Here is a 23,870-nt window from a genome sequence, read left to right as displayed (position 1 = left end):
CTTCCTCCTCTCTTTTCCCCCTCCTCGATCTCTCTCTAGCTTTCCTCCCTCTCTTTTCTTTTCTCTCCCTTTCACTCTCGTTCTTTTTTCCTGGCTTTCCCCCGGGAGAAGCCGAAGAATGTTGGAGACGACTATATTTTGTGCTTTGGGTCTATTAGACTTGGGTGTTCCTCAACTTTGGACCTCACTAGCTTTGGCCCCAGTGTCACACTGGGCCAAGATAGTCATAGGAAGGCGTTGGACTAGATTTTCTAGTCTATAAAGTTCCTTCCAACTCTGTTGTTGCATGGGCTCTGCATCCCCATTATGTGCAGTCCCGGGAGTATAGCTTGGCGGACCCAGGTGTACGTTTGGCGAAGGGAGCCTGAGGGGAGAAGGCAGAGAGGGAAAAGGAAAAAAGAAATGTTAGGGAGAAAAGGGGGAGGTAAAAGAGATAAGAAAGAGGGAAGTGGAGGGAGAATGAGGAGAGCAGGGGGAAATGGAAAGCAGAGTGAGCAATAAACACTTTTTTTTTTGAGAGGGTTTTTTTTGTAACTCTGCAAAATGACTTCCTCCGCAAGTCCCCGAAGACCCAGGAGCTGTAGAACCCTCCTCCCGGAGCTTCCAACACATAGTCTTCACCACTACTTCCAGCTGCCCCATAATCCTACACTGCCTCTTGTCTCAGCTCGGTCCTCAGTCCAGGTCCTTGGGTCCCAGGCCCGGCTGATCACGTTACACCACTATTCCGAGCAGGCACGAAGCGACTTGGCCTTCGCAGGCGGCTGGATATGTGCTCTTTGCTTGGCCTGGTTGTCTGGGCTTCTTTCCTCCCAACCCCCGAAACCTGTCTTCCGGTGGCACAAGATAAGGGAGAAGGGCAGGACAACTCTAGTCCTCCGTACCCTGGGCCAACTCCTTTAACAACTTTGGGAAACGAACTTGGGCTTACAAAGCTTCCTCCGTAACGGCGACAACAGTTAGGGGCCCTTCAGGAGAGTCTCCATCTTGCTGACAGGTTTCCCTTTTGCAACAATATTAATCTAGCCTGAGTTAGCGCCACTAAGTGCGGCTTTGGAAACTGGTACTGGAATAAAGAGAAGAGGAAAGCAGCTCTTAGCAGCCCCCAGCAAGGTTCCTGGACTAGCCTTCTTGCCCCACAATCAGAAGTCTCCGCTGCCGAGTGGAGGGGAGAGGTGCAAGGGGGCAGAGAATCCATAGTCCCTGGGTAGTTCTCTGCCCAAGCCTGACCAGCGCAGACAGGTCCCTGTTTCATTCACCCTCTCAAAACGCCACCAGGTCAAAGTCCCTTAAACTGTTTTCAGAGAATCCTCCCCTTCTCTCACTTTTCACCCCAATGATTCCCGGAGGCGAGTGAAGAACGTCAGAGCTCTTGGCTTCTTGTTTCTAAACACTGAATACTATGGAGCTGTAAATTATGTTCTCTTGCTCCCTCAGGACTCCTTCTAAGTTCACTGATGTCTTCTGCCTTCGCTTGGCTGGGGTCTCTGCCGATGATAGGGTTGGAAGCAACTGCTCTCCAAGGTTTTGGCGGGATAGGGTGAGGACTGACGGGGGAGGGGCACTTCAGGGACCTTTGGGTGTCCCAGGCAGGCTCACCCTGAACAGTTGTGAGGGAATTTGGTTCTTGTCCCACCTCTTGCCAGGGCCGGGGCCTCACCTCCTGGTTCTTCTGGGGTCTCTCTCTGGGTTGGCCCTGCCTGACTGGTGCTGAGTATTTTCCTGAGTTCAGAAGTCAGAAAGTGGAGTTAGCTAAAGACAGCCTCCCACTTGGATTGAGCCCATTACACCCCTTTATTTCAATCCTCTTGTCTTCTCCTTGGTGTCTTCCCTTGCTGAAATGTCACCAAGGGAAAGGGGAGGTGGGAAAACAAAACAAGTCCCAGGAGCTAGGGGTGGTGAGAGGAAGAAGGCTAAGCTAGGTCACAGCTGAGGCTCCAGTGACTACAAGGAAATCTGTCCACTGATCAATCTGACCCCTTTGAGACTATTTCCCTAGCACCACCTGGGGGTAAGAGTTAAGATGCCTGTGAATATGTGTGTGTGTTATATTTGGGTCACCAGGGTCTGAGGATGGTGTTGGTTAGACTCCTGCAACCCCAAGAGAAGAAGCCATTCTGATCTTGCCCAGTCTAAGACCCTGGGAGTCAACTGCCTGGTTGACCTCATCAGACTTAGGGGACTGGTTAATAGGCCATCTTGAGTCACAAGTGGCCAGTCTCAGCTCAGTGTTCTTCTGTGCTCCCTTTGGGGGTCAGAGGAGGTGGTCTGGGTCAGAATGGGGCAATGTGCCAAATTACTCACCTGTGCATGGTCCACCTCAGTGAAGTTGTTCTGCTCACTCACATTATAATGCTGAGTAACCAGCAGCAGAGCCTGAGGGGCTTTCAGACTTCATGTACTAATGCCCCCAAAGAGTCAGCCCAACAGCCTGGTGTCTAATTGGAAGTGGTGGCAATGGGGCTTCTATACGCAAAAGGGAACACAAAAAGTCAGGCTCTACTAACTCCCTCACACAAACACCACCACATACTCACATAGAAACACATTGTCAAGTACAACCCACTATAATACACTCCTCCCCTACACAAGATCAGATCATGTAGCATAGTCTTTTACACAGATGTCCTTATAGATACATTTCTCCCTTTATTCACACAGGTTCCACATATACTTGTCACATGAGTCCATTACACACAACTTCACCCTGTTACACACACACACACACACACACACACACACACACTCATTATACCCTCAAACATACACACCATTATAAACACTTTATAAAGCTGCAGGCACACCCCAAACTTCCATGCCAATGATCAAACTCAACTAGTCCAATGTCTCTAGAAGTGAGGAGGTTAGGAAGGGGGTGCCTATCTTTGCTACTGAGACCTTCCTCCCCCTTCCTCCCCTTTCCCTCTGGTCCCAGCTGCTCTTCTTTTATTAGAGACTTCTTTATTTGGTGTCCGAAGAGAACAGTGGGGGTGGAGTGTGTTTATATGTGTGTTTATGTACATAGCTGATGAGGTGGATGGGGGCAGCTTGGGATGGAGCGCAGATGGGGCAAGAAGGACCCGCCTTAGGGTGAAAGAACAAGGACTTTCTGCTTTATGTCTGGAGACAAGGGCAGTTGTACTATACAGTACTGGGAGAGGAAAAGACTGGGATGGGAAGGGGCACCATGAGAACTGAACTGCAGCCTGTGCCTTTCAGAAATCCTTTTTAAGATAACCAGATTTAGAATAGACCTTGGAAGTTATCTAGCCCAACTCTTTCATCATTACCCATGAGAAAAACTGAGCCCCAGAGAGGCTAAATAATTCCCCTAAGGTACTACTCAGTAAGTAGCTGTGCCAGAATTTGAACCTAGGTTTGCTGAGTGGAAATCCTCTGAGTTTTTTCACTGCTTCATGCTAAGAATCCACCAGCACTTGCTTTAATAATGGTTCCTGAGAAGCAACAGGACTCTAGAGATCAGGTCTCACCAGATTAGTCTAAGCCTTCTTCACTCCAAGGGAGTTCATCTAAAGCACTCAGGGTGGAGAGGAGGGAGAAGGAAAAGAGTCTACTGAAGACATTCTCTGTCAGGGACTATTTCCCAGTCTGAAAGCTTAAGAGAGAGCAGGCCTTGTGTCAAACTAAGGCACCTAGCTGAAAGAGAGAAATCTCTATTGGACAGCTATCCTCCAAAAGGCAATTTTTATATAACTGATTATTCTTTCTAATACACTTGATGACCAAATACATTAAGTGACTCAGTTTACTTTCTTGGACAGAATTAGAATTGGCTTCACCAAGTTGGAGAGATTGTCAAGGAGGTTTTCTAAACTGTGTTGAATGCTATATCTTCAAGTAAGAATTAAACATGGACTAAGAATAAGTTTGATAAAGAGATCTCAAGGTCCTGGTATACCACAAGCTGAATGACTACAGTTTGTGTTTACAAAGGAAACAGGCCCACAGGATAATAAGTACACAAACATATTTGCAGGCTTGCTAGAGTAGGAAAGGTGTGAACCTCTGTTCCCAGGCATCCCCATTTTCTCAGGCTTTGACAACTCTTGTAAGCTTATCTTTGGATGTGCTGAACCTTTCAACTGGCAAAAGAGTTAGGGACTGATCATACATCTTGCCTATGTAAACAATGGGGAGGGGAAATTATATTTACGAGGTTGGAGGTATCCAATAGTCTAATAAGCATTTATTAAGTGCCTATTATGTGCCAGGTAGTATACTAAGTGCTCAAGATTCAATTAATAAAAAGACAGTCCCTGACCTCAAGGAGCTTATAATCTAATGGGAGGAGGGAGAGACAACACAAAATAGTATGAGGTTTTTCCAGAGAGAAGATGATTGGGAAGTGAAGTGTGGACAAAGGAGTGGTGTGAAGAGTTAAAAGGATGAAATGATATGAAATAGTCTTCATCTCCAGGAAAGACAGAAGGTGTGTATAAGTCCTGTGGTTAGATATTCAGAGTCACTTCCTTATTACATGGCATCAGAAGGCATGAGATATTTGAGGGTGAGGATTCCACTACTCTATAGTTCTGGAGTTGGGGAAACTCCAAAGGAATGACTAATGGTTCCTATGCTCAGAATAGGGAAGCTTATCTATAGAAAGGGGAATTACATGGTCAACACAATGATGAAGGATTATGTATGGTTCGGATCTCTCTGACCCCTCCCCAAGCAGCACTCAAAGACACAAAGTGACCAGGTATCAGCAGAAACATAAGTAGGTTGGAAAAGGACAGAAAGAGGATCAAAGTGGGTCAAATCCATGTTAGAAAAAGATTCCTACAACCCCCAAAAGAGGCAGGAATAGGTGAATTGTGGGGCAAGGAAGACCTCAGACCATTTTCCCATTAACATCCATGACATAAATTTTCATCTTTACTGTCATAGGCAGCCTCTGAACTATAATAATTTTTAGTATATACCTTATTTTGTCTGGAAATCAGGAAAGCATTTACTCATTAAAAAGTTTTCTGTAGAGATAAAGTACTCAGGCTAGCCCACAAAGTAGTTGTCAGTGAATAGTACTGGCCAGAAACTTGTCTGAAGAGTGGTGGGCCAATGAAGTGTAAGAGGGAGGACGGAGATGGGAGGAAGGAGAAGAAAGAAATAAATAGAAGAGGAGGAGAGAGGCTACTCCCTCTTCCTTGGTTTTGGGCAGCTAGAGGCAAAATTCCTGAATATGAAAATATTGTCTTTGGCCTCTTCCCATCTCTCTCTTCACTCTCCTTTCCTATCCCCAGGTGACCTCTCCCACGACCTCTTGCACTTGAGGACCTAGAGGGTCATACTTGGCCTTGAGGCCACAGGTTCCTCACCCCTACCCTAGACCTTCCCTTCACCCCATCAAAGATCTATAGACACAAAAAAAATTGACAAATAGTCAACCAATCCTCCAGTCCCACTCTCTTAGGGAAGTTGATCTTAGTTACTGCTAGAAAAAAAAGGCTCTGACAATATGGGATAGTGGAAAGCACCCTATACTCAGAGGGTCAGGAGACCTGGGTCTGAGTTCTGGCTCTGCAGATAACTGTGTACTCTTGGGCAAATCAATTGATCTCTATGAAATTTATCTGTAAAATGAGGGCGTTAATAGGACATTTATTACATTTTCAGATATGGTTAATACATACATATATGTATATGTGTGTGTGTGTGTATGCTTAATTGTTTTTGTCACAAGGGATGGTTAAAGCTGAAGGAAGATGAGAAATGACTGTCATAAAGATGAGACATCAATAAAATTTATTTTAAAATCAAATTAAATAAAAAAGAGTTGAACTAGATGATCTCTAAGGCCAGCTCTAGCAATATATGAAATCTGTAATTAAACTAATCCACACTAAGGTGTGGGTGACTGTTATTATTACCCAAAGGCATCTGCATTTTGAGAGAAGCTTGTAAACTCAAAGGAAGCGATGATTGGTGGGACTTTAGCAAGGTTATACAATGAAGGAAAAACATTTGAGGTGGGGTTGTCTCGATATTTTGGGCAGAGGCTATCACATCCAGCTTGAGAGTCGGTGGTTCATCTCTCATTAATTGTCCTTCCTTTCCTAACTTCTTCCCAATCTCACTTCTGAATCCAGAGATTCTATCAAAACTCTAAATATTATTGTCAAGGGAAGGCATTAAAATAATAATAAATTTTGAAGTGGACGTTGCCTGTATTTTCCCGGAATTACCCAGAACAGCCAGATCTCCATACACTAGAAACCTAAAAACCAAAGATTCCTTTTTAATCATCAACAATTGAAGCTTGGAAGCAAATCTCCAGGTTCATTGACAGGTGTTGTCGTCAGCCCTGGATGGAAATAGCTTCCGTCTTTCCCTGAGACTCCTGACATCTGGGGGAACCTGCGGGTCCAGAGCCCAAGGAACTCAGGGTTTCTGACTTGGGAGCTGGAAGAGGTGAAGGAGAGGCCCTGTTTGCCAGGGTGAGGCTGGGGCTGGCTATTCTCTTTACCACCTCTTCCTCCTCTGTGTCTATGTCCCATTAGTTTCTCTTTCTAGATCGTTTCCTACTACTTTCCTCTTTCTCTTTCTACTGCCCTATCTCTTTTTGGTTTGTCTACCCCCCCCCATTTTCTCCATTTTTCTCGCTCTCTGAATCTCTCCCTCCTCCCTCCCCTAGTCCCTCTCTTTCTCTCTCCCTCCCTCTCCCTCCCTCTCGCTCATTCTCTCCCCCTCTCCTCCTCGCTGTCATTCATCCCGCTCCTCTCTGTTCTCAGCCAATGGAGAGACAGGGCCTAAAACTGCGAAGCTACATCTCACCCAGGCCTTTTCGCCTAGTGATTGATGTCCCAGAGTCAACAGTGAGCGAGAATCCGGAGGAGGAGAGGAACAGGCGGCGTCCCCCCTCCCTCCGGCTACTTCAACGAACCCTTCCACACTTCTCCAAGTCTCCCAGAGCGCAGGGAGAGAACCCGAAGCTGGTGCCGGCTGCTCCCGCCTCCGCAGCCACGCTGCGCCCCGCGCCCCACTACGCCGCTCCTGCCCCCGGGCCCGCCCAGCCCAGCCCTGCGCCGCCAACCCAGAGGAGCTCAGCACCTCCGGCGGCTCTTCGGTGCCTGTGTCGCCGGGCCCCTAGCGGGGCCGGGGCCCCGGCGCGCCGGGGGACATGGAACACCTGGCCCCGCACCACCTCCACCCAGGCCACGCCGAGCCCATCAGTTTCGGCATTGATCAGATCCTCAACAGCCCGGACCAGGGCAGCTGCATGGTGTCCGCCTCGCGCCTGCAGGACGCAGACTATGGGCTCGGTTGCATAGTTAGCAGCGCCTACAACACCATGACCGGGAGTTATGGGGGAGCCGGCGGAGGCAGTGGTGGCGGCGGGGCTGGCCCGGGCCCCGGGCCTGGGGCGGGAGCCGGAGCAGGCGGTGGTGGCGGCGCGGGGGGCTATGGAGGCGGCGGCGGCAGTGCCTGCAGTATGGCCTCGCTGGCCGGCTCCTACAATATGAACATGGCCATGGGCACCGGGAGCGGCGGGAGCGGTAGCGCTCTCAGCTCCGCCGGGGTGATTCGGGTGCCTGCCCACAGGCCTCTGGCCGGAGCCGTTCCTCACCACCAGCCCCTCGCCACCGGCATGCCCACCGTACCCGCCGTACCCAGTGTCAACAACCTCACAGGACTCACTTTCCCCTGGATGGAGAGTAACCGGCGATACACAAAGGACAGGTTCACAGGTGAGCCCAGACTCGTGTCCGCCTCCGCCTCTGCCCCCACCCTCTGTTCGGGTTCCTGCTCCTCTGCGCCTCCTGATTTATCCCTGGTCAACTTCTCTCCCCCACCCCGGCCCGTGATTCCCTTTCCGCTTTCTTTTCTCCCAGCCTCGACCCAGCCCAGCCGGCCCCTTCCCCAGGAGATATCCCACTTCCTCTCTTCGACCTCTGCACCCCCTAGCCCTGGTCCTGCTTTGCTTCTTCTCCTCTGGTTTCTGGCTTGCTCGGCCCCAGCCGGGGAATCGAGAAGAGGGGAGCATGAAGGTCTAGATCTGCGGGATCATTTTCCCTGGGCAGAGAAGGAGAAAGTAGAACCTAGGTGCTCGGGTAGGGGACGAGGCGGGGAGAGGGGACGCTGGAAAGGGGGCACTTTGTACTCAGTGGGTTTGTTCTCCCACCCGCTCCTGCTCTCTCAGGGCAGAAGGTGGGCAAATGTAGACCTTTGTATTAACCTTAGAACAAAATAATGAATTGAAACGAACCCCAGGTGAGCGGAGCTCGGAGCTTACTCTCACGCTGCCTCAGAGCAGAGCCCACCCGAGCTGGAGGACTTGAGGCGTGTGGGGTGGGGGCAACCACCTCTGGGAAGTCCCCTGGCCGAAAACCTGGGGGAGGGGCAGACAAGGCTTGGATTCCGTCTGCTTGGGTATAAGCCACCCCCACCCCCACCCCTCGGCCTTGTTTTATTTTTGGTCTCAGCCCGGGCTTGCCTCCACTCCTCCCCGACCCCCTGCTCTATGAATAATGCACCGACCCTGACCGGGCCATCGATCCAGCAGCCCTGAGTGCGACTCCGGGGACGATTACACAGACTCATTTCTTTCTCCTCCTTTCCTCTCTTCTCTCCTCTTACATCTTCCCCCGCCCCCATTTTCCGGGGCTGCTCCCCTCCCCAGGGCCCCTGGCCTAACCTTCCCCCAACACACACACTCTTGAGCCTGCACATACACACACAGCCCACGGTTCATTTTCCAACCTGAATTCAGAGCCAGAGCCCGAATTCTGAGGGGCCCTGGAGGAGGAGGAAACCAGTCCCCGCTTGCAATGAAGGTTCCAAAACAGGGTTAGGGCCAGGAGGGAGCAAGAGCTGCGGATCCAAGTCTCTCAGGCAGAAGTGCCCCCCCGGGTAATTTTGGAAATGAAGGACTCTGATCCCCAAATAACATAGGGGAAGGGGAAGTGGCTGTTCCTCAATTCCAAAGAGAGATTGCCCCTCACCCCTAGAAGCAGGAGCTCCAACAGGTAGACTCAGTTTCTTTCTCTTCTTAGAGAGCTGGAGGTTCATCTTGGGGCTCTGAGTTCCCGGTTTGCTCCTCCTGCAGATCCACTAAAAGTTTCAAGGAGATCTCTGGAAATTCTCAGAGTTCTGAGAAGTCGTAGTGACACAATGCCCCTGACTCTGGAGAGGGCATGGAGGCTAGGACAGAGCCCAGCTAACCTGGAATTTACATGAGCAAGGCCTTCAGGGAGAGGCTCTAGATCTCCAAGAAAAGGGCCCAGGTGGGTTGAGGACTCCCAGGATCAGAGCTGTGCTTCCTCCTTTCCCTTCTCCAGAACCTTGTGAGGTTGATCCCTACTACACCAGACTTCCCTCTCCAGTAGGGCCCTAAGGCCTAAGCATACCCAGCTAGGCCCAGGTAGGCATTACTCATTACCTACCAACCTCCCTAGGAACACCCCTTTAAAGGATTTTGTTCTCAGAGAATTATGAGTGTCTAAATGAATGAGTATATGGAGTAAGAGTGTGCATGTGAGCATGTGTTTAAGTATGTTGTGAGAATTAATTGTGTACTTGTGTAAGAATTATGTGTGGCTTGCAGGTTTGTGTGTAGTGTATATTTGAATTGACACACATATTTGTATCTGTGTGTGATGATGTGATTATATGTGTATGTTGTGTGAGAATATGCTTATGCATGCCAACTGTATCTGAACCTTTAGAATCTTTGCCCTGTTTGTCTGACCACAGGCCCCCCTCAGCACCAAATATTGGCATTTGCTAGGGAGACTTATCCTACTCGAATGTTCAGCTCAGAAGGATACCGGAGTGGTGGGACTCCTTCAGCTCCCTCACCCCCATTTCACACACACCCCCCACTCTCCCACTGAGAGAGAAAACTGACACAGACCAGGGGCTTAGATATCTGTAGAAAGGGATGGGAGGCGAGGGCTAAAGTCAATGGTGGCAAGGGGGATTGAGGAAGGGTTTCCAGGCAGATCTGAAAGAATTCCAGACAGGAAGCTTTGTTGCCAGGCCTGAGCTTAGCTTCCCACTGCTCCCGTTCTCCGGGCCTGCTCGCTCCTCAGCTCCGGGTCACTACGGCTCGGCTGCGGTGTGTGCCTTTGCCGTGGACGCCTCCTGACGCTGTGCCGCTTGCTTCTGCCGTCTGTCTGTCTCCCGCTCCAGTGGCCCTCTCACCCTTCACTGTAACACGCCGTATAGGTCACCCCTACCAGAACCGGACGCCCCCGAAGAAGAAGAAACCGCGCACATCCTTCACACGTCTTCAGATCTGCGAGCTGGAGAAGCGCTTTCATCGCCAAAAGTACTTGGCGTCAGCCGAGCGCGCGGCCCTCGCCAAGGCGCTCAAAATGACCGACGCGCAGGTCAAAACTTGGTTCCAGAATCGAAGAACGAAATGGAGGTGAGTCTGCAGGAAACCGGGAACTCCACAAGGGCGGGTGAACGGCCTGGTTGGCTAGAGCTGGTTCTCTTAAGCTGTCTGTTTCAGTCCACCCTTTCTCCCTTCAACTCCCAACCCCGAGATGCGAAGGTCCGTATGTGCGCCGTGGTGAGACTCAGGGAAGTCATTTCGGATCAAACTGAGGGCTCAAGGCCTGGCTATCCTGACTCACCTCCGGCAGCCAGGAATGACCCGCTTTGTGTTGACAAATGATTGGTCTCTTCCCTGTCACCGCTCTCCCCACCCCAAATCTCTGTATCCCTGAATTCGGCAAACCGTGTTAGGTCATTTGGGTGACGTATACGTCCACTATAATGTCCACTTTTGAACCAAACATGACCATGTATGGGTCTATTCAGTATACCGAAGAGTGTGTGTGTGTGTGTGTGTGTGTGTGTGTGTGTGTGTGTCTTTCGGGAGGGTAGTGACTCGGAGTTTGAATGTCTCTGAGGAAGCTTCTTTGGGAAGTGCAATCTGGCGGTGGATAGCAAATGTCTCAGAATCAATCCACCTAACACGTGGCAATCTGACTCCGCCATAGCCTTCTTTCCCCACGGCTCGGGGCTGGGCGGAAGTGTGAGTGAAATAGATGGCCTGGGGATTCCGGCATTGGGATGGGAAAGTAAGCCTCTGCGACTTTCTTCTATTGCCTCTGCAGCCAGGTCCCTCAGATGGGAGCCTAGGCAACCTCGGGTCACCCTGGAGTCTTTCAGGAGCTGCAAAGAGTAGCCAAGCTTCGGTGGAGGTTCTGGGTACTACCGAGAGACTGAGCAGATAGCCTAAGTGGGATATTAATTTGACAAGGGAATGAAGGTCAGAAAGAAGAAAACAGTAAGGTTTCCCTTGGGGCTCTGTACCCATGGCTCCACAGTGGAGTTGGGCTCTGGTGAAAGTGTTTCAGACACTCTCGGGTAGCGGCTAAAAGAATTCTCTTCTCCTGAGCTACCTGACCCAACCAAGACCCATCATCTAAAACTCCCGCCTAACAACCCAATCTCAGTAACAATCTCTGCCTGTGGTGGGGAGCAGGTTAGAAAGAGAGAGCTTCATTCGATGGCTTGGTTACCAGAGACCATTTTCCTCTGTAAGTCCTAACCCGCCTGAGGCAGTGACCGACTCTGCTGCCCTACCCTAGAGATGGAAAATCAATCCGTCAGAATCGGGGTTGAGAATGATCAATTAAGAACAGATGGATGTGTCTAAGAGAGAACGGGAGACAGCTATCGAGGGAGCTGGGGAGACATTTGCTCCTTCTGTCACACACGCACTTTCAACTCTGGAGGACTCACAAAGTCTGTCCATCCACAAACCCTGGCACACTTCCTCACACACAGGTACAGACTTGCTCAGTTTCTCTCACAAACTGGACCCCTCACAGAATGACAAAATCTGTCCTCTTGTCTCTGTCTGTCTTTGTCTCTCTTCTGTCTCACTGTCTGTCTGGCCTCTCCATGCCCAACCTCCACTTCTACTCACACAAATCTGAAGTCACTGAACTATACACTACATTACACCACACTACACTCACTAACACACACATTCTCACGCCCGTTCTTTCAGAGCCCCTGGGGAGCGGCAGCTAATGTGAATGGAGTCAGAGGGAGGCGCCGAGCCCGGTCGGGCCGGCTGGGCAGAGGAAGGAATTGCAGTTTCCTCTTTTTCTGAATGAAGAAGCTGAATCTGCCTGGGATTCTGCTGTCGTGTCCACAAAGAAGACACGCAGCCCCCGTGGGGTCGACTTTTCCGCAGTCGTGCATTCCAGGCAGTCGGAGATGGGGGAGGAGGCTTCCAGGAGTCATTAAGGAGCGAACAAGGAAGGCATTTTCTGGGAAGGAGTGGGGGGTGGGAATGACAAACCAGCCGGAATGCTGGGCTCACAAAAGCCCAACTGAGGATTTGGAGAAAAGGGGTAAGGAAAGAGACAGAGCGAAGAGAGACAGAGACAGGGAAAGATGTGAATATTTAGACAGGGAGAGACGAGAGACAAGGGAGAAAGAAACAGATCCCCAGGAAGGAAAAAAAAAACAGAGAATTAAGCTGATCTTATTTCTAATGAAGAAAAACAAAGATACCAAACTTTTTTTTTTTCCGTTTGGAACGAAAACACTTAATTCTTGGGAAGAAAAAAAAATCCCAGAGACACAGGAAATGAGGGAAAGAAGAAAAATCAAGAAAAAAAAGAAATCTAGACACATTGAAATACAAAGCAGGGGAAAAAAGGAAGGAAGAGAAAGGAAGAGAGGAGAGAAAGAAATTACAAAAAGATAGGAAGAAGAAAGCAGACCAAGAGGGATCCTCGTTTGCTTTCTGCTTTTTAAATCGATCTGCTACAAATTGCTCCTGGAGGCTCCGGGGACTCACATTAGATCCTTTCACCTTAGAGACAGACGTTTGATCTCAGTTTACAGGAGGGGTGAGGGGTGGAGGGAGGTTGCATTAGATGGAATATGTGACTCATCGCCTCCTCTTACTAGCTTCATGGAAACCGGACGGGCCTTACTGGGAGCTCGGCACAGGGCTAATGAGAGGGAGGAACCGTCTCAGCTCAAGGAGTTAGGGAGCTCTGGGACTCAGGGTTGAGAGCTCAAGCGATTGGGATCCAATCCCTTTTCTCCAGCGCGAGACTTGCTCTGGAAGCGGGAAGCTGGGGGATGGGGGTAAAAGGAAGAAAGCTAGTTTGCAACTCCAGGCTACTCATTGGAAGTTTGTTGTTTCTGAGTCTCTGCCTCTCTGAGACACTCACTTCCCTTCGCTCCCAATCGAGCTAAATTCGTTTATGTCTCTAAGGCTTTGTTGGGCCACCTGTCCGCTCTGTCCTTGTCCCCAGAAGCTTCCAAGCAATGCGGGAAAGGACTTAGAGGATATTTGCTAGGTGAGTTTTCGAGAAAGCCCCGTCTCGGCTAATAAGAGGACCAGGGTCTCTCCAGATCTTCTTCTATGTAGCCAGGGCAGCCAGAGAATTAGAGTGCAGGGGCCCTTAAGGTGATTGCTAGTTTCATTCCTAGACTGCGTAGTCTGAGAGGAAGGCGGTTAAAGGCCACTTACTGAGGGGCCAAACTTCTTTTTTGCGCGTCAACTCTCCGCATCCTTCAACACAAATATACACGCACACAATTTCAGAGCAGTTTTCCAGAAATAGCCCGAGACCCCGCACTTAAGCTGGTGTTTGGTCTGGCGCTGGGGCTAGAAAGGAGCTAGGAATATAACAAAGAGGTTATTTTTCCTCCACCGCCAAGTTCCCCAGCCTTCCTTCTTAGTACTTCAGTGGCGGGGTGGGACGGGGGGTCTGAGATACCCTTGGGACTGTGGCGAGGGTTCCCCTGGTATCCCTTTTCTAGAGCTAGGAAACTGGTGTTCTTGGAAGCAGCAGTTTCTCTGCCTCAAGGTACTGGGGATCCCAGGGCTAAGGGGGAAGAGGCCACCCTGGGTTGCGAACAGTGGCTTGCTCTGAGGCGGCTTGTCCCCGTACAGGCGGCAGACCGCGGAGGAGCGGGAGGCGGAGAGGCAGCAGGCTAACCGCATCCTTATGCAGCTGCAGCAGGAGGCCTTCCAGAAGAGCTTGGCTCAGCCGCTACAGGCTGATCCTCTCTGCGTGCACAATTCATCACTCTTCGCCCTGCAGAACCTGCAGCCCTGGTCCGACGACACGGCTAAGATCACCAGCGTCACGTCAGTGGCCTCAGCCTGCGAGTGACCCCCCCTTCCTACCGGGGCCCACCCCGCTCGGTTTCTCTGTCCCCTCCCCAGCCTCTCAGATCCTTAGCCCCTCCAGGACCCCCGCCAGAGAAGTGGGAGCCCAGACTTTGGGGTTGCGAGAGAGAGGAGCGACCTCCCCACCCTGAGTCCTCGCATTGCACCCCGCACTCAGCCTCGGGAGAAGGCCCGAAGTCGGGGGCTCTGCCTGGAAAGGAGTAGGGGAGGTTCCCGAGGGCTTTGCACAGAGGAAAGAGTGAGGACCCTTCCCCCTGCCCCAGCCCCTTTCACGGATCACGAGCCAGTTCTCCCTGCCCCTCCCTCTCCCCCTCAGTAACCGGACACAAAGTGAAACTCGTAGAAAGCCAGCCAGCCAGCTACCTGCCTCTGCTCTCCGAGGTCCGGTACCAGTGCAGTCCGGGTGAGAAACCCCACCCCTATCCCCGGCTTTATTTTCAGTGGAAAAGAAGAAATTGGAAATAGAATAGGAACTTCGATAAGAAGGGGCCTGGGGACCTAACTGGAGCCTCTAGTCCCGGGCAGCTTACCCCTCCCTGACCCTCGGTTCAGCTGGTACTTTTCAGATTCTGCTCAATTTCCGTTTATTTTATTTTATTTTATTTTAAAATTTGGGAATCTAGAGGGAGGCCGAGGAAGTGGAGGAGGAGAGAGGAAAATTGGAGCTTCTAGGATCGAGAGCGTTCTGAAGGGGTCCCCCAAGGAGCGGGTCGATCCCCTGTAGATTCAGCCCTACTGAAACCCAGAAACACTGTCACAGTCACTCGTGGACAACCACGCCACACACAGCAGCTGCATAGTCACCCACAGTCACGAAGTTTCATAATGCACTTGGGTGCCCACAGTATCACTGGCAGGAGCACACAACAATCGAAGTGCCAGCGTTCACACAGCTTTATACAGATCCCAGTGACACTCAGTAATGCCCACAATTCCTGTTTGCTCCCATCATTCACAGTCACTCATACAATTCCGAACACTCAGTAGCAGGCAAGCACAATTCTACACCCCCCCCCCAAACACACACAAATACAGTCCCACACAGTGTCCCTCGAACACAGTGTCCGCGCAATCTCGAACAACCAACAGTCTTGTATACAGATTGTAAAGGACAGTCATACATGGAGCCTGTTTGGGGAGGTTAGCTTTGCATCCGTCTTTGGGGGGTTTTAAGTTATGCACTTATAAGGTGTTTTCCCTGTAACCATTTTATAAAGTGCTTGTGTAATTTATGTGGAAAATATGAATAAAATCGTCCGGATCCGGAACCTTGCGGTAGGTGGCCCAATTCCTTTTCCTTACGCTGCCTTTCCAGGGGTGACCCGGCCTGAAAGACTAGCCTCCAGAGAGCTAAATGAGAATTTCCCCCATCCAGAAGGGATGGGACAGCCGAAGACTCCGGTTGAAAGGGTCAAGAGAGCCTTTTCAGCGTCTCTCCTGTGCAAAGTGTTTACTTGTAATTGTGTAAGCAGACCCGAAATATCGTTCTGTTGAAGCATTCATGTTTGCACACAAATTAATCGGGGAATTTGGCTACTTACCACTTGGTCCTTTATCTCTCCAGCATTTTTCGTGGGTCCATCATGTTTGCCACTCCTGGTGCCGAGCCTAAGCTCAGAAAGAGGTTCAAAATGAAAGGGAATTCCCCTCAATTTAGGTTTAATTTATTTTTAAGTGTGAGAATCTACAGAGAGGTCGATGAAGTGGGGGGAGGATGTGGGGGAAAGAGAATTTGATCTTCTAGGATAGGGAAATAAGGGAAAATGTGGAGAAGGAATTAGAGAGACTCAAGCAGGAACCCAGCACCAGCAAACTCATGCACCCTTGGGAGAACTCGAACATTTGCCCTCTCACTCACACAAACACAACATCCACATATACTTCCACTCTCTCATACTCACACTTTCACACACGTTCATACTGAAACTCCTCAAACACCCGACACTTATAAACACATTTATTCACACGTTAACTTCCATGGCTGTGCACAAACCTCACCCTCAACCAGTCAAGTCAATGATCATTCATTAAATGCTTATTGTGTGCTGTGCTCATTCACTCACCCACATACACCACTTGGTACTTTGGCTAGTTGATAACTAGGGAAACCAAGGAGACATTGAAAGACAAAAAAAAATTGTTTTGCTTATTTGTATAAAGTCCTCAGCCATGGTTGAAAAGCAGGAGTTAAAAGGTGCACCTGAAAGACCTGAATTTGGATTCAGAGGACCTGGGTTTGAATTGTTCTTCTGTTACTTACTACCCATGTGATCTTACGCAAGCCACCTTCTCTCTATGGGCCTCAGTCCAGAGGGCTGGACAGGTGGACTGTAAGGTCTCTTTTATCTCTAAATCTTTAACCCTAATAACTGAGTGAAAATGTAGAGAAAGTGAGGGAGGAGCAAGAGGCAGAAAGCTCAAATGGAAGTGAGAAAAGAGGCCTGTACCTTATTGAGTCCCTATTCTCTGTCTGCGACTGAGTTTCCATTTTCTAGTGGGCAAAATGTGTGTGTGTGTGTGTGTGTGTGTGTGTGTGTGTGTACATGTGTCTGTACTGGTAGTTTAGGCCTGAGACTGAAGGCAGGCCTATCCTTCCCCCGTTGGGACAATCTAGGCCAAAGTGAGGGAGAGAGGTCTCTGCCTGACCACAGTTTTGTTATGGGCATGTCCAATACGACCCTGGACCATCTCCAGTTCCCACTGGAGCTGCTTGGGGGAGTATAGAGAGCAGAAAATGAAGTCCATGAACACTACCCACTTTTGGTGAAATCCAACCAGGCTCCTGCTATACTTTGTTTTTCACTGCTCCGGCCAAAGCTTTTGATGGGATGTTAGCAGTTATTACAGACAATCCTCTGTAGCCTGCCCTTCCCACCCCCCCCCACAAATTTAGGAACTGGGCAAGCTTAATCCACCTGAATCTAATTGCCCTTCCCTCATCCAAGACCAGGATTGGGGATCCCCCGGGCTATGGTTGGTCAGGGAACAGACTGAGCAGTAATTTTGACTCCCAGGAATATGCTTGGGGCCGGGGATCTTGGGGTAGCTGAATCAAACTTTGGTACCTGACCTATCTGAAAGACACCGTTTCGTCACCTCGAAAAGAGTCCTCCCTTATTCAATCGCGCCCAGACGTTTCTCTGTCCTCCTAGTGCTGTTTTCACACCCTCCCCCGCCCCACACTACTCTTCTAATTAGGAGGTTCTCTAGGAGATAGGAAATGGGAAAGGGATTGGTCTCTGCGCTATTTTCTACCTCTTTGGTGTTGGATTTTTTAGACCTCTTTTTGGGGGTTCTCGGGTGCAATCCTGTGCTTCCACCTATTGTCCCCGAGGTGGGAGTGTAGACTGATTCCAGGTTGACACACTGCGGAGTAACAAGCACGCTCTGATGCTAGACAGTCCACTCTTTGAAGGCCTATATCCCCTGGGGCTTCTTTCTGCTCTTTCCCTAGGGCTCGTTGGGGCAGCTATGTGCTCTTCTTCTAGTCTTCTCTGTGGTTCGCCGTAGGCGTTTTCTGTCTCACAGCAAAAAAAAAAAAAGCAGTCCTTTCCTTCCTCCCCCTGTACCGAAGTTACCCCTCCCTAGCTACCCAGCTTCACTCTCCCAGATTCTGGCGCCTCCTTTGTCAACTCTCAAACTTGTCCTCCATTAACCCAGAGGTAGGAGATTAATGCGTTTCTTTGCCCAACCCCCAAGAGTGTATACTCCAGAGTAAGTGCACCCACATTGTCCTAGCAGAGGGCTTTAGGGTCGGAGAGGCTAGAGGACCCCGAAGTCCAGGTCTTTTTCTAGACTGAATTTTATCCCGTCTGGACAAGCCTCAAGAAGTCGAGACCAGTTTCTATTCTCCTCTCATCACCATACACTAGTCATGCACAAAAACTCGTAACCGTCCCCCAAACACAGGCATCTATAGAACCCTCACTCAGATCTACATACATAATGCTCTTCGAATACAAACTTATACTTATGAACACGCACACAACTGTTAATACACGAAACCTTCCTTTAAAAAATGTTATTTCCAAATCACTCTTAACACAGCCAATGCTCACCAAGAAACAGCTCTCCCCTCCGCCCCACCCCCCACAGGCATAAAACCACATGCACAAAACACACACACACACACACAGATCCATATAGATACATACCTAGATCTACACAACCTCCCTTCTCTTTCCCCCTCCATATACACACTAACTTAGCCGAATTCAGACCTGGACGTAAATCACCGTGCACAATTCCTCACACCTGGGAGGGTGGTATCCCCAGGCTGCAGTAATGGGCACATTAGAGCTGTTACAAGAAGTTTACATCCTTTGGGCCAGTGAGCTGGCAAGGCACATTCTCCGGGTCAGAGAAAGTGTAAAAAATTACACTTAGGGTAATCTTCCCAGCGTTTCTCCTGAGGCAGGACACACTATACTTGACTGAGTGAGAATTTCCCGTTTTCCCTTCCCTAATAGGAATCAGTTCCTCAGTTTTGATCTCTCTGAAATCACGGGTTTGGCCCCGGGTGTCTCTGCGAAACCTCTCCCAAGCTCTTTGGCCTGGTCCCATCAGCCATCTTTCACGGTCCAAGGTGTCTAGAGTACGGAGGCTGGGGCGAACTTATTTCGATTAGTGCATATCCAAGTGAACGCTCCGCACCCAGGGACTAGGGAACCGACCAGCATTTCCACGCCCCCTCCAGGATTTCGTTACTGATTCAATATCCGAAACCTGAGATGATCAAATCCCGGATAGAGAGAGTTCGGTCGCAGCATCCGGGAGTATGGGGAGGCCTTGGTTACAAAGTGGGTGGGAAAATGCAATAGTTGGGAATGGAGGTCAGGAACGTGGACGAGTCCAGGGATTGGTAAAGGAAAGGGAAAGACAGAGACAGAAAGAGAGACAAAAGAGAAAAGAGTGAAAGTCAAGAACAGAAACTGGGATGAGGATGGAGAGAAATATAGAGAGATCGAGAGCAAGCAAATGAGGGGGAGAGAGAAAGAGAAACAGCTGTGGCAGAGGACAAGGACAGGGTCATTGTCAGGATCAGGAACAGGAACAGGCAGGCCCTTAGTTATCTCATCCCAGACATCCAGATCCCAAGCTGCGGCTCAAGTTCTAAGTCTCCAACAGTCTGGGTTATCGGCGGTCTAAACAGACAAAATGAAATCTTTAATTATTGGGATAATCGAAGTGATTGTGGAAACAAACGCTGAGCTAAAGGAATGGAAGTCCCGGCTGGGCTTTCCCCTTTGCTCTAAATGAGCTTTTCTATGCAGATCAAATTCATCGAATATTGATGAATTGCTCGTCAGCTCTGGCTGAAGTTCACTGGGGTTTTTTTTTTGTTTCTTTGGGGGGGTTGTTTGTTTTGGGGGGTTGTTTGTTTTGTTTTTAATCTCTCTGACAAAACCTGGACAAAAATCCACAGTGCAACCCTGGGGGTTTTGACCCGGGCATTTGCGGATCAATGAGAGCATCAATCTCTGTGTTTTTTGAGGATTGTAGATTCTTCCTGGGGCTCAGGTGAGATTCAGAGCCGGAACAGAGCAGAGGAGGAGAGAAAAAGAGAGAAGTCTTTTCAGAAAGAACTGTCTTTCTTTTTTTCTTTTCCTTTCCTTTCCTTCCTTCGGCTTACGTCAGGCCTTACCATGGTTTATGCTGCCCTTGGCACAGCGGGGAATCCGGCTCAACCTGCTAAATATAATGTCAGCATTGTATAGTGCGATAAATGTGTCTGAGTGTGAATGTATGTGATATGTGTCTGATACACACGTGAGTGTGTTTCTCTCTAAGCCTGTTTGATGCTTCAGTCCCTGGTTGTGCTGTGTGTATATTGACTAAGTCTGAGTCTGCGTTATTTACGTTCGAGTGTGACCAGGCTGTCACATCTGAATGCCCCTGTGAGCGTGAACATAACAATGCCACAATAGGGGGCATTTATACGGTGGTATATTTATTAGGTTCATGTCTAGTGCCTGTACCGAATGTGTCCATGCTCAGTCTTACACACTTACACGCACTCTTTACTTACACCATCCAGGTCGCCAATTTTTCCTGAGCTTCCTTATTCTCTAGGTTCTGCTTGTGTAGGGGTCCGAGGTGTAACTATCAAGTTAAAAGATAAATTTGGAGGGCACTGGTAAACCCGCTTGGGAGCGGCTTCCTGAGAGGAGTCTGAACACGTCGGGAGCCAAGAGAAGATCAGTGCAGCCCTCCAAGAAGAGTCCTTTGAAGGGGACAGCACTCATGAGGGTGTGTCCGGTGCTGTCGTTCCTCAAACAACTGGTCTCGTTGTTTTATGATTTATTGTTCAAGTGCATTATTACTCTTACAAAACTCTTGTATCTAGGAAGGCATCTCTCTACACAGCCTCGTCTACACTTCCTGCACCCACCGTTCCAGCACCTACACACCCCATCCACACTTTTTACATCTAAATCTCTCCACCTACAACACCCACGTCTACACTGCTCACATCTATATCACCTACCTATGCCTCCCACATCCATGTACCCAACCGCTAAGCCTAATGAGTCTATTATCTCCCCTCCCACGCACATATCTGCGCCTCCTTCAATTACATTCTGTAATTTACACTGTCCACAGCTACGCTTTCCGTCCACACACTCGAATCAGGAGCGCTCCGGAGTCTACATATCTAGGCTTTGAAGCAAATCGAATCAGAAAGTGAAAACATTTTTTTCCCCTAAGAGAGAAGGCACAGCTTCCTGGCTGATTCATGTCTATAAACAGTACACTGGCACCCAGGTACTGATGGGATACTACATCCCTGGAGTCCTACAGGAACACGTGGAATTACTCTAGTTCTTGGAAATAGGTCACTTCAGCTGTGACAATGTCCAGATTCCCGCCAACCAATCTAATAATTTCTTCAATACCCAAATCTTTCTTGGTGTGTGTGTGGAGGAAATAGACTACTTCTTTCCCCCTTAGAGATACAAATATGGAGTCCGTGGGTCCTTGTTGAAGAGCACAATGAATTCCACTCATTCTCGGAGCAACGCTAGATTTAGCTTCCCATCCAAAGCCTCTTGGTCAGGTCTGGAGAACAAGAGTCTGGGTTGGGGGAAGAGATTGGAGGAATGAGGTGGGGAGCAGAGAGAGAAAGTAGGTGGGGGGTCTCGGAGCGGGGTGCATTAAAAAAGAACTGACAATGAATTCAAACTCTGCCCACGGATCTGCTCTCCTGGACAGGCTGACAGAGACTCAGGGTCGGGGACTTTGGTGGCTGGGTAAGTTCAGCCAAGACTTTCCTTCCCTTCTTTCACCCTAGCCCATCTCCGACTTGCTATACGCTGCTCACTCTTCCTTTAGGTGGGCATTCAAAGTCACACACACAGAGGCATACAGAGTCAGAGACAGACAAAGAGAAACACAGAGATCCAAAGGGAAGGCAGAAGTGCAGGAGAGAGGAAGAAGTTGCAGCACCCGCCGCCCTGGACCCTTTCCCTTGTACCCGGTGCCTCTTCCCCCGCTTTCAGGCCTGGCCTAAGCTGAGAGCAGGGAGCCTGAGCCAGAATAGAGTGGAAACCAGGAAGGCGAACGCTGAACCTCAATCAGAGCCAAAGCGGAGGAACCTGACCCCAAACCTCAGCCGCAATCCAACAGTCCTCGACTTCATTGTCCAAGCGGCGAGAAGAAAGTAAGTCTCGGGCGCCCTCTAGGGGCCACTACGGGAGTGGCCTCTCCGGCAGGCTCGGGACAGGGAATGAGGCTGGAACGAGCCCAAACAGCAAAGAAGGGACTGGGCGGTGCTGGGCTGGTGTGATGGGACCCGGTTAGGGCAGCCCAGTGAGAGGCGGGGGGCTGGGAACCTGGGCCTCTCGGAGTGGAGGCAAAACTGGGCGTTGAGCCAGCTCTGGGCCAAGGCAGACTGGGGACTAGGTTGGGCGAAAAGAGTCTAGGAGCAGAAGATAATGTTGGGAGGATTGAGGCTATTCTTCACCTAACTCATTCCCCGCTAGTTTCAGAAATCAACCGTAAAGTGTAGAAAGGGGTTGGATAGCCTCACAGACCCTGGAGATTCCGGATAATAATAATAATAATAATAATAATAATAATAATAATAATAATAATTCACATTTCCATAATGCCTTTAGCCTTACGAATTGCTTTGCCCTACGACAACCAGGTGAGGCAAGTATTATCCTTACTTCACAGAAGACATTGAGGCTCTGGAAGATTAAATAATTTGCATAGAGTCACACAGGTGGTAAATATAAGAGCTGAGATTTAAACCCGAGCCTCCTGACTCTAAATCTAGCTCTCTTCCCCTTATATTGCAGCAAAGATCTCCCCACACAACTCTGATTCTGACAGGGGAGTTCTCGAGTTCCCAAGTTTCTCTCCCCTAGCTGTATAAAAGCTCCAAAAAGAGGAGTATGGGCCAAAAAATGACAAACAAATCTACCTCTCAGTAGATGTTAACAGTTTCTTTTTCGGGCAGAAGAGAGATTTCTTCTAAAGGAAGGGAGAAAGGAAACAAGCATTTATTAAGTACCTACTATGTGCCAGGCACTCTGCTAAGTGCTTTGCAAATATTATGTCATTTGATTCTCACAACAGTCCTGGGAGGTAAGTATTATCATTATTCCCTATTTACAATTGAGGAAACTCAGGCAGACAGAGGTTAAGTGACTTGTCTAGAGCTACACAGTCTAATTTAGGTTATCCTGTCTCCAGGCCCAGCTTCTACCCACTGTCACCTAACTGCCTCTAAAAAAGCAGTTTGTGTGTCACAAGCCCCTTTGGCAGCCTGGTGAAGTCTGTGGGCCCCTTCTCAGAATAATGTTTTTAAATGCATAAAATAAAATATATGGGATTACAAAGGAAACAAATCATATTGAAATACATTTATCAGTTTTTTAAAAAATCCACAGATCCCAGGTTAAAAACCCTTTGTTCTAGGATATTTTGTCCTACAGCTAAGACGGAGCCTGCTTTTGCCCCAGCTGACTTTCCCCTCCAGCTTTGGAAGAGGAAAGGGAGGTCAGGGAGAAGGTTTTAAAAAAATTTTTTTAAGTTCAGGATTAAGCAGCACTTTAAGATTCACAAAATGTGTGTGAGTCGTGAGAAATCACGACAATCTTGTGGGAAAAGCATATCATTATTGCCCCCATTTTGCAGATGAAGAAACTGAAATTCAGAAAGATTCAGTGTCTTGTCCAGGATCACATAGCTAGTGAACTCCTAATTTAGTTGTTCTTATTCAGTCGCGTCCAGCTCTTTGTGACTCCGTTTGCGGTTTTCTTGGCAAAGATATATTTCCTTCTCCAGCTCATTTTATGGATGAGGAAACCCAGGCAAACAGGGTTAAGTGACTTACTCAGGGTCACACAGCTAAGTAAGTGTCTGAGGAAAGATTTGAACTCAGGAGGATGAGTTTTCCTGACTCCAGGCGCAGCACTCTAACCACTAAGCCACCTACCTGCCCGTAAACTCCTAAACTGGGACTTTAATCCGGATATTTTGGCTCCAAGTGCAGCATTTTTTCCCCACTCCACCACTAGGCCAAACTACTGAAGTGGAAATTATCCGGGAGAGATCTCCGAGTCTTTGTAACTAACGACCTCACAGTTTCCAAGTGCCTCTAAGACCATGTAGTTCAAATGTTCCAGAGCAGAAATTGTGCTTGTGCTGGGGGAAGTGGGGGGGAAGGAAGGGGAGGGGGGGAGGGAGAGAGAGAGAGAGAGAGAGAGAGGAGAGAGAGAGA

The 23,870-nt window shown here is 49.2% G+C and overlaps 1 protein-coding gene across 3 annotated transcripts; it reads left to right on the top strand.

Moving 5' to 3' along the window:
* The first annotated feature begins 7,140 nt into the window (after positions 1-7,140).
* Positions 7,141-15,408, top strand: TLX1 (T cell leukemia homeobox 1). 3 transcript variants are annotated; one of them, XM_020966930.2, is made up of 3 exons: positions 7,141-7,709; positions 10,189-10,390; positions 13,901-15,408. In XM_020966930.2, exons 1-3 carry the CDS (start codon positions 7,142-7,144, stop codon positions 14,121-14,123), a joined length of 993 nt encoding a protein of 330 aa, XP_020822589.1. In that variant the 5' UTR covers position 7,141; the 3' UTR covers positions 14,124-15,408. The 3 variants fall into 3 exon arrangements, with proteins under 3 accessions (XP_020822589.1, XP_020822583.1, XP_020822596.1); XM_020966924.2 differs by having other exon boundaries at positions 10,153-10,390; XM_020966937.2 differs by lacking the exon at positions 13,901-15,408 and adding an exon at positions 11,990-13,890 and having other exon boundaries at positions 10,153-10,390.
* Positions 15,409-23,870: the final 8,462 nt, after the last annotated feature.

This window comes from Phascolarctos cinereus, unplaced genomic scaffold (genome assembly GCF_003287225.1).
Source record: "Phascolarctos cinereus isolate Bilbo 61053 unplaced genomic scaffold, phaCin_HiC Scaffold_3;HRSCAF=262, whole genome shotgun sequence".
In the NCBI taxonomy this organism is placed as follows: Eukaryota; Metazoa; Chordata; class Mammalia; order Diprotodontia; family Phascolarctidae; genus Phascolarctos; species Phascolarctos cinereus.
This window is presented reverse-complemented; position numbering and strand designations above follow the sequence as displayed.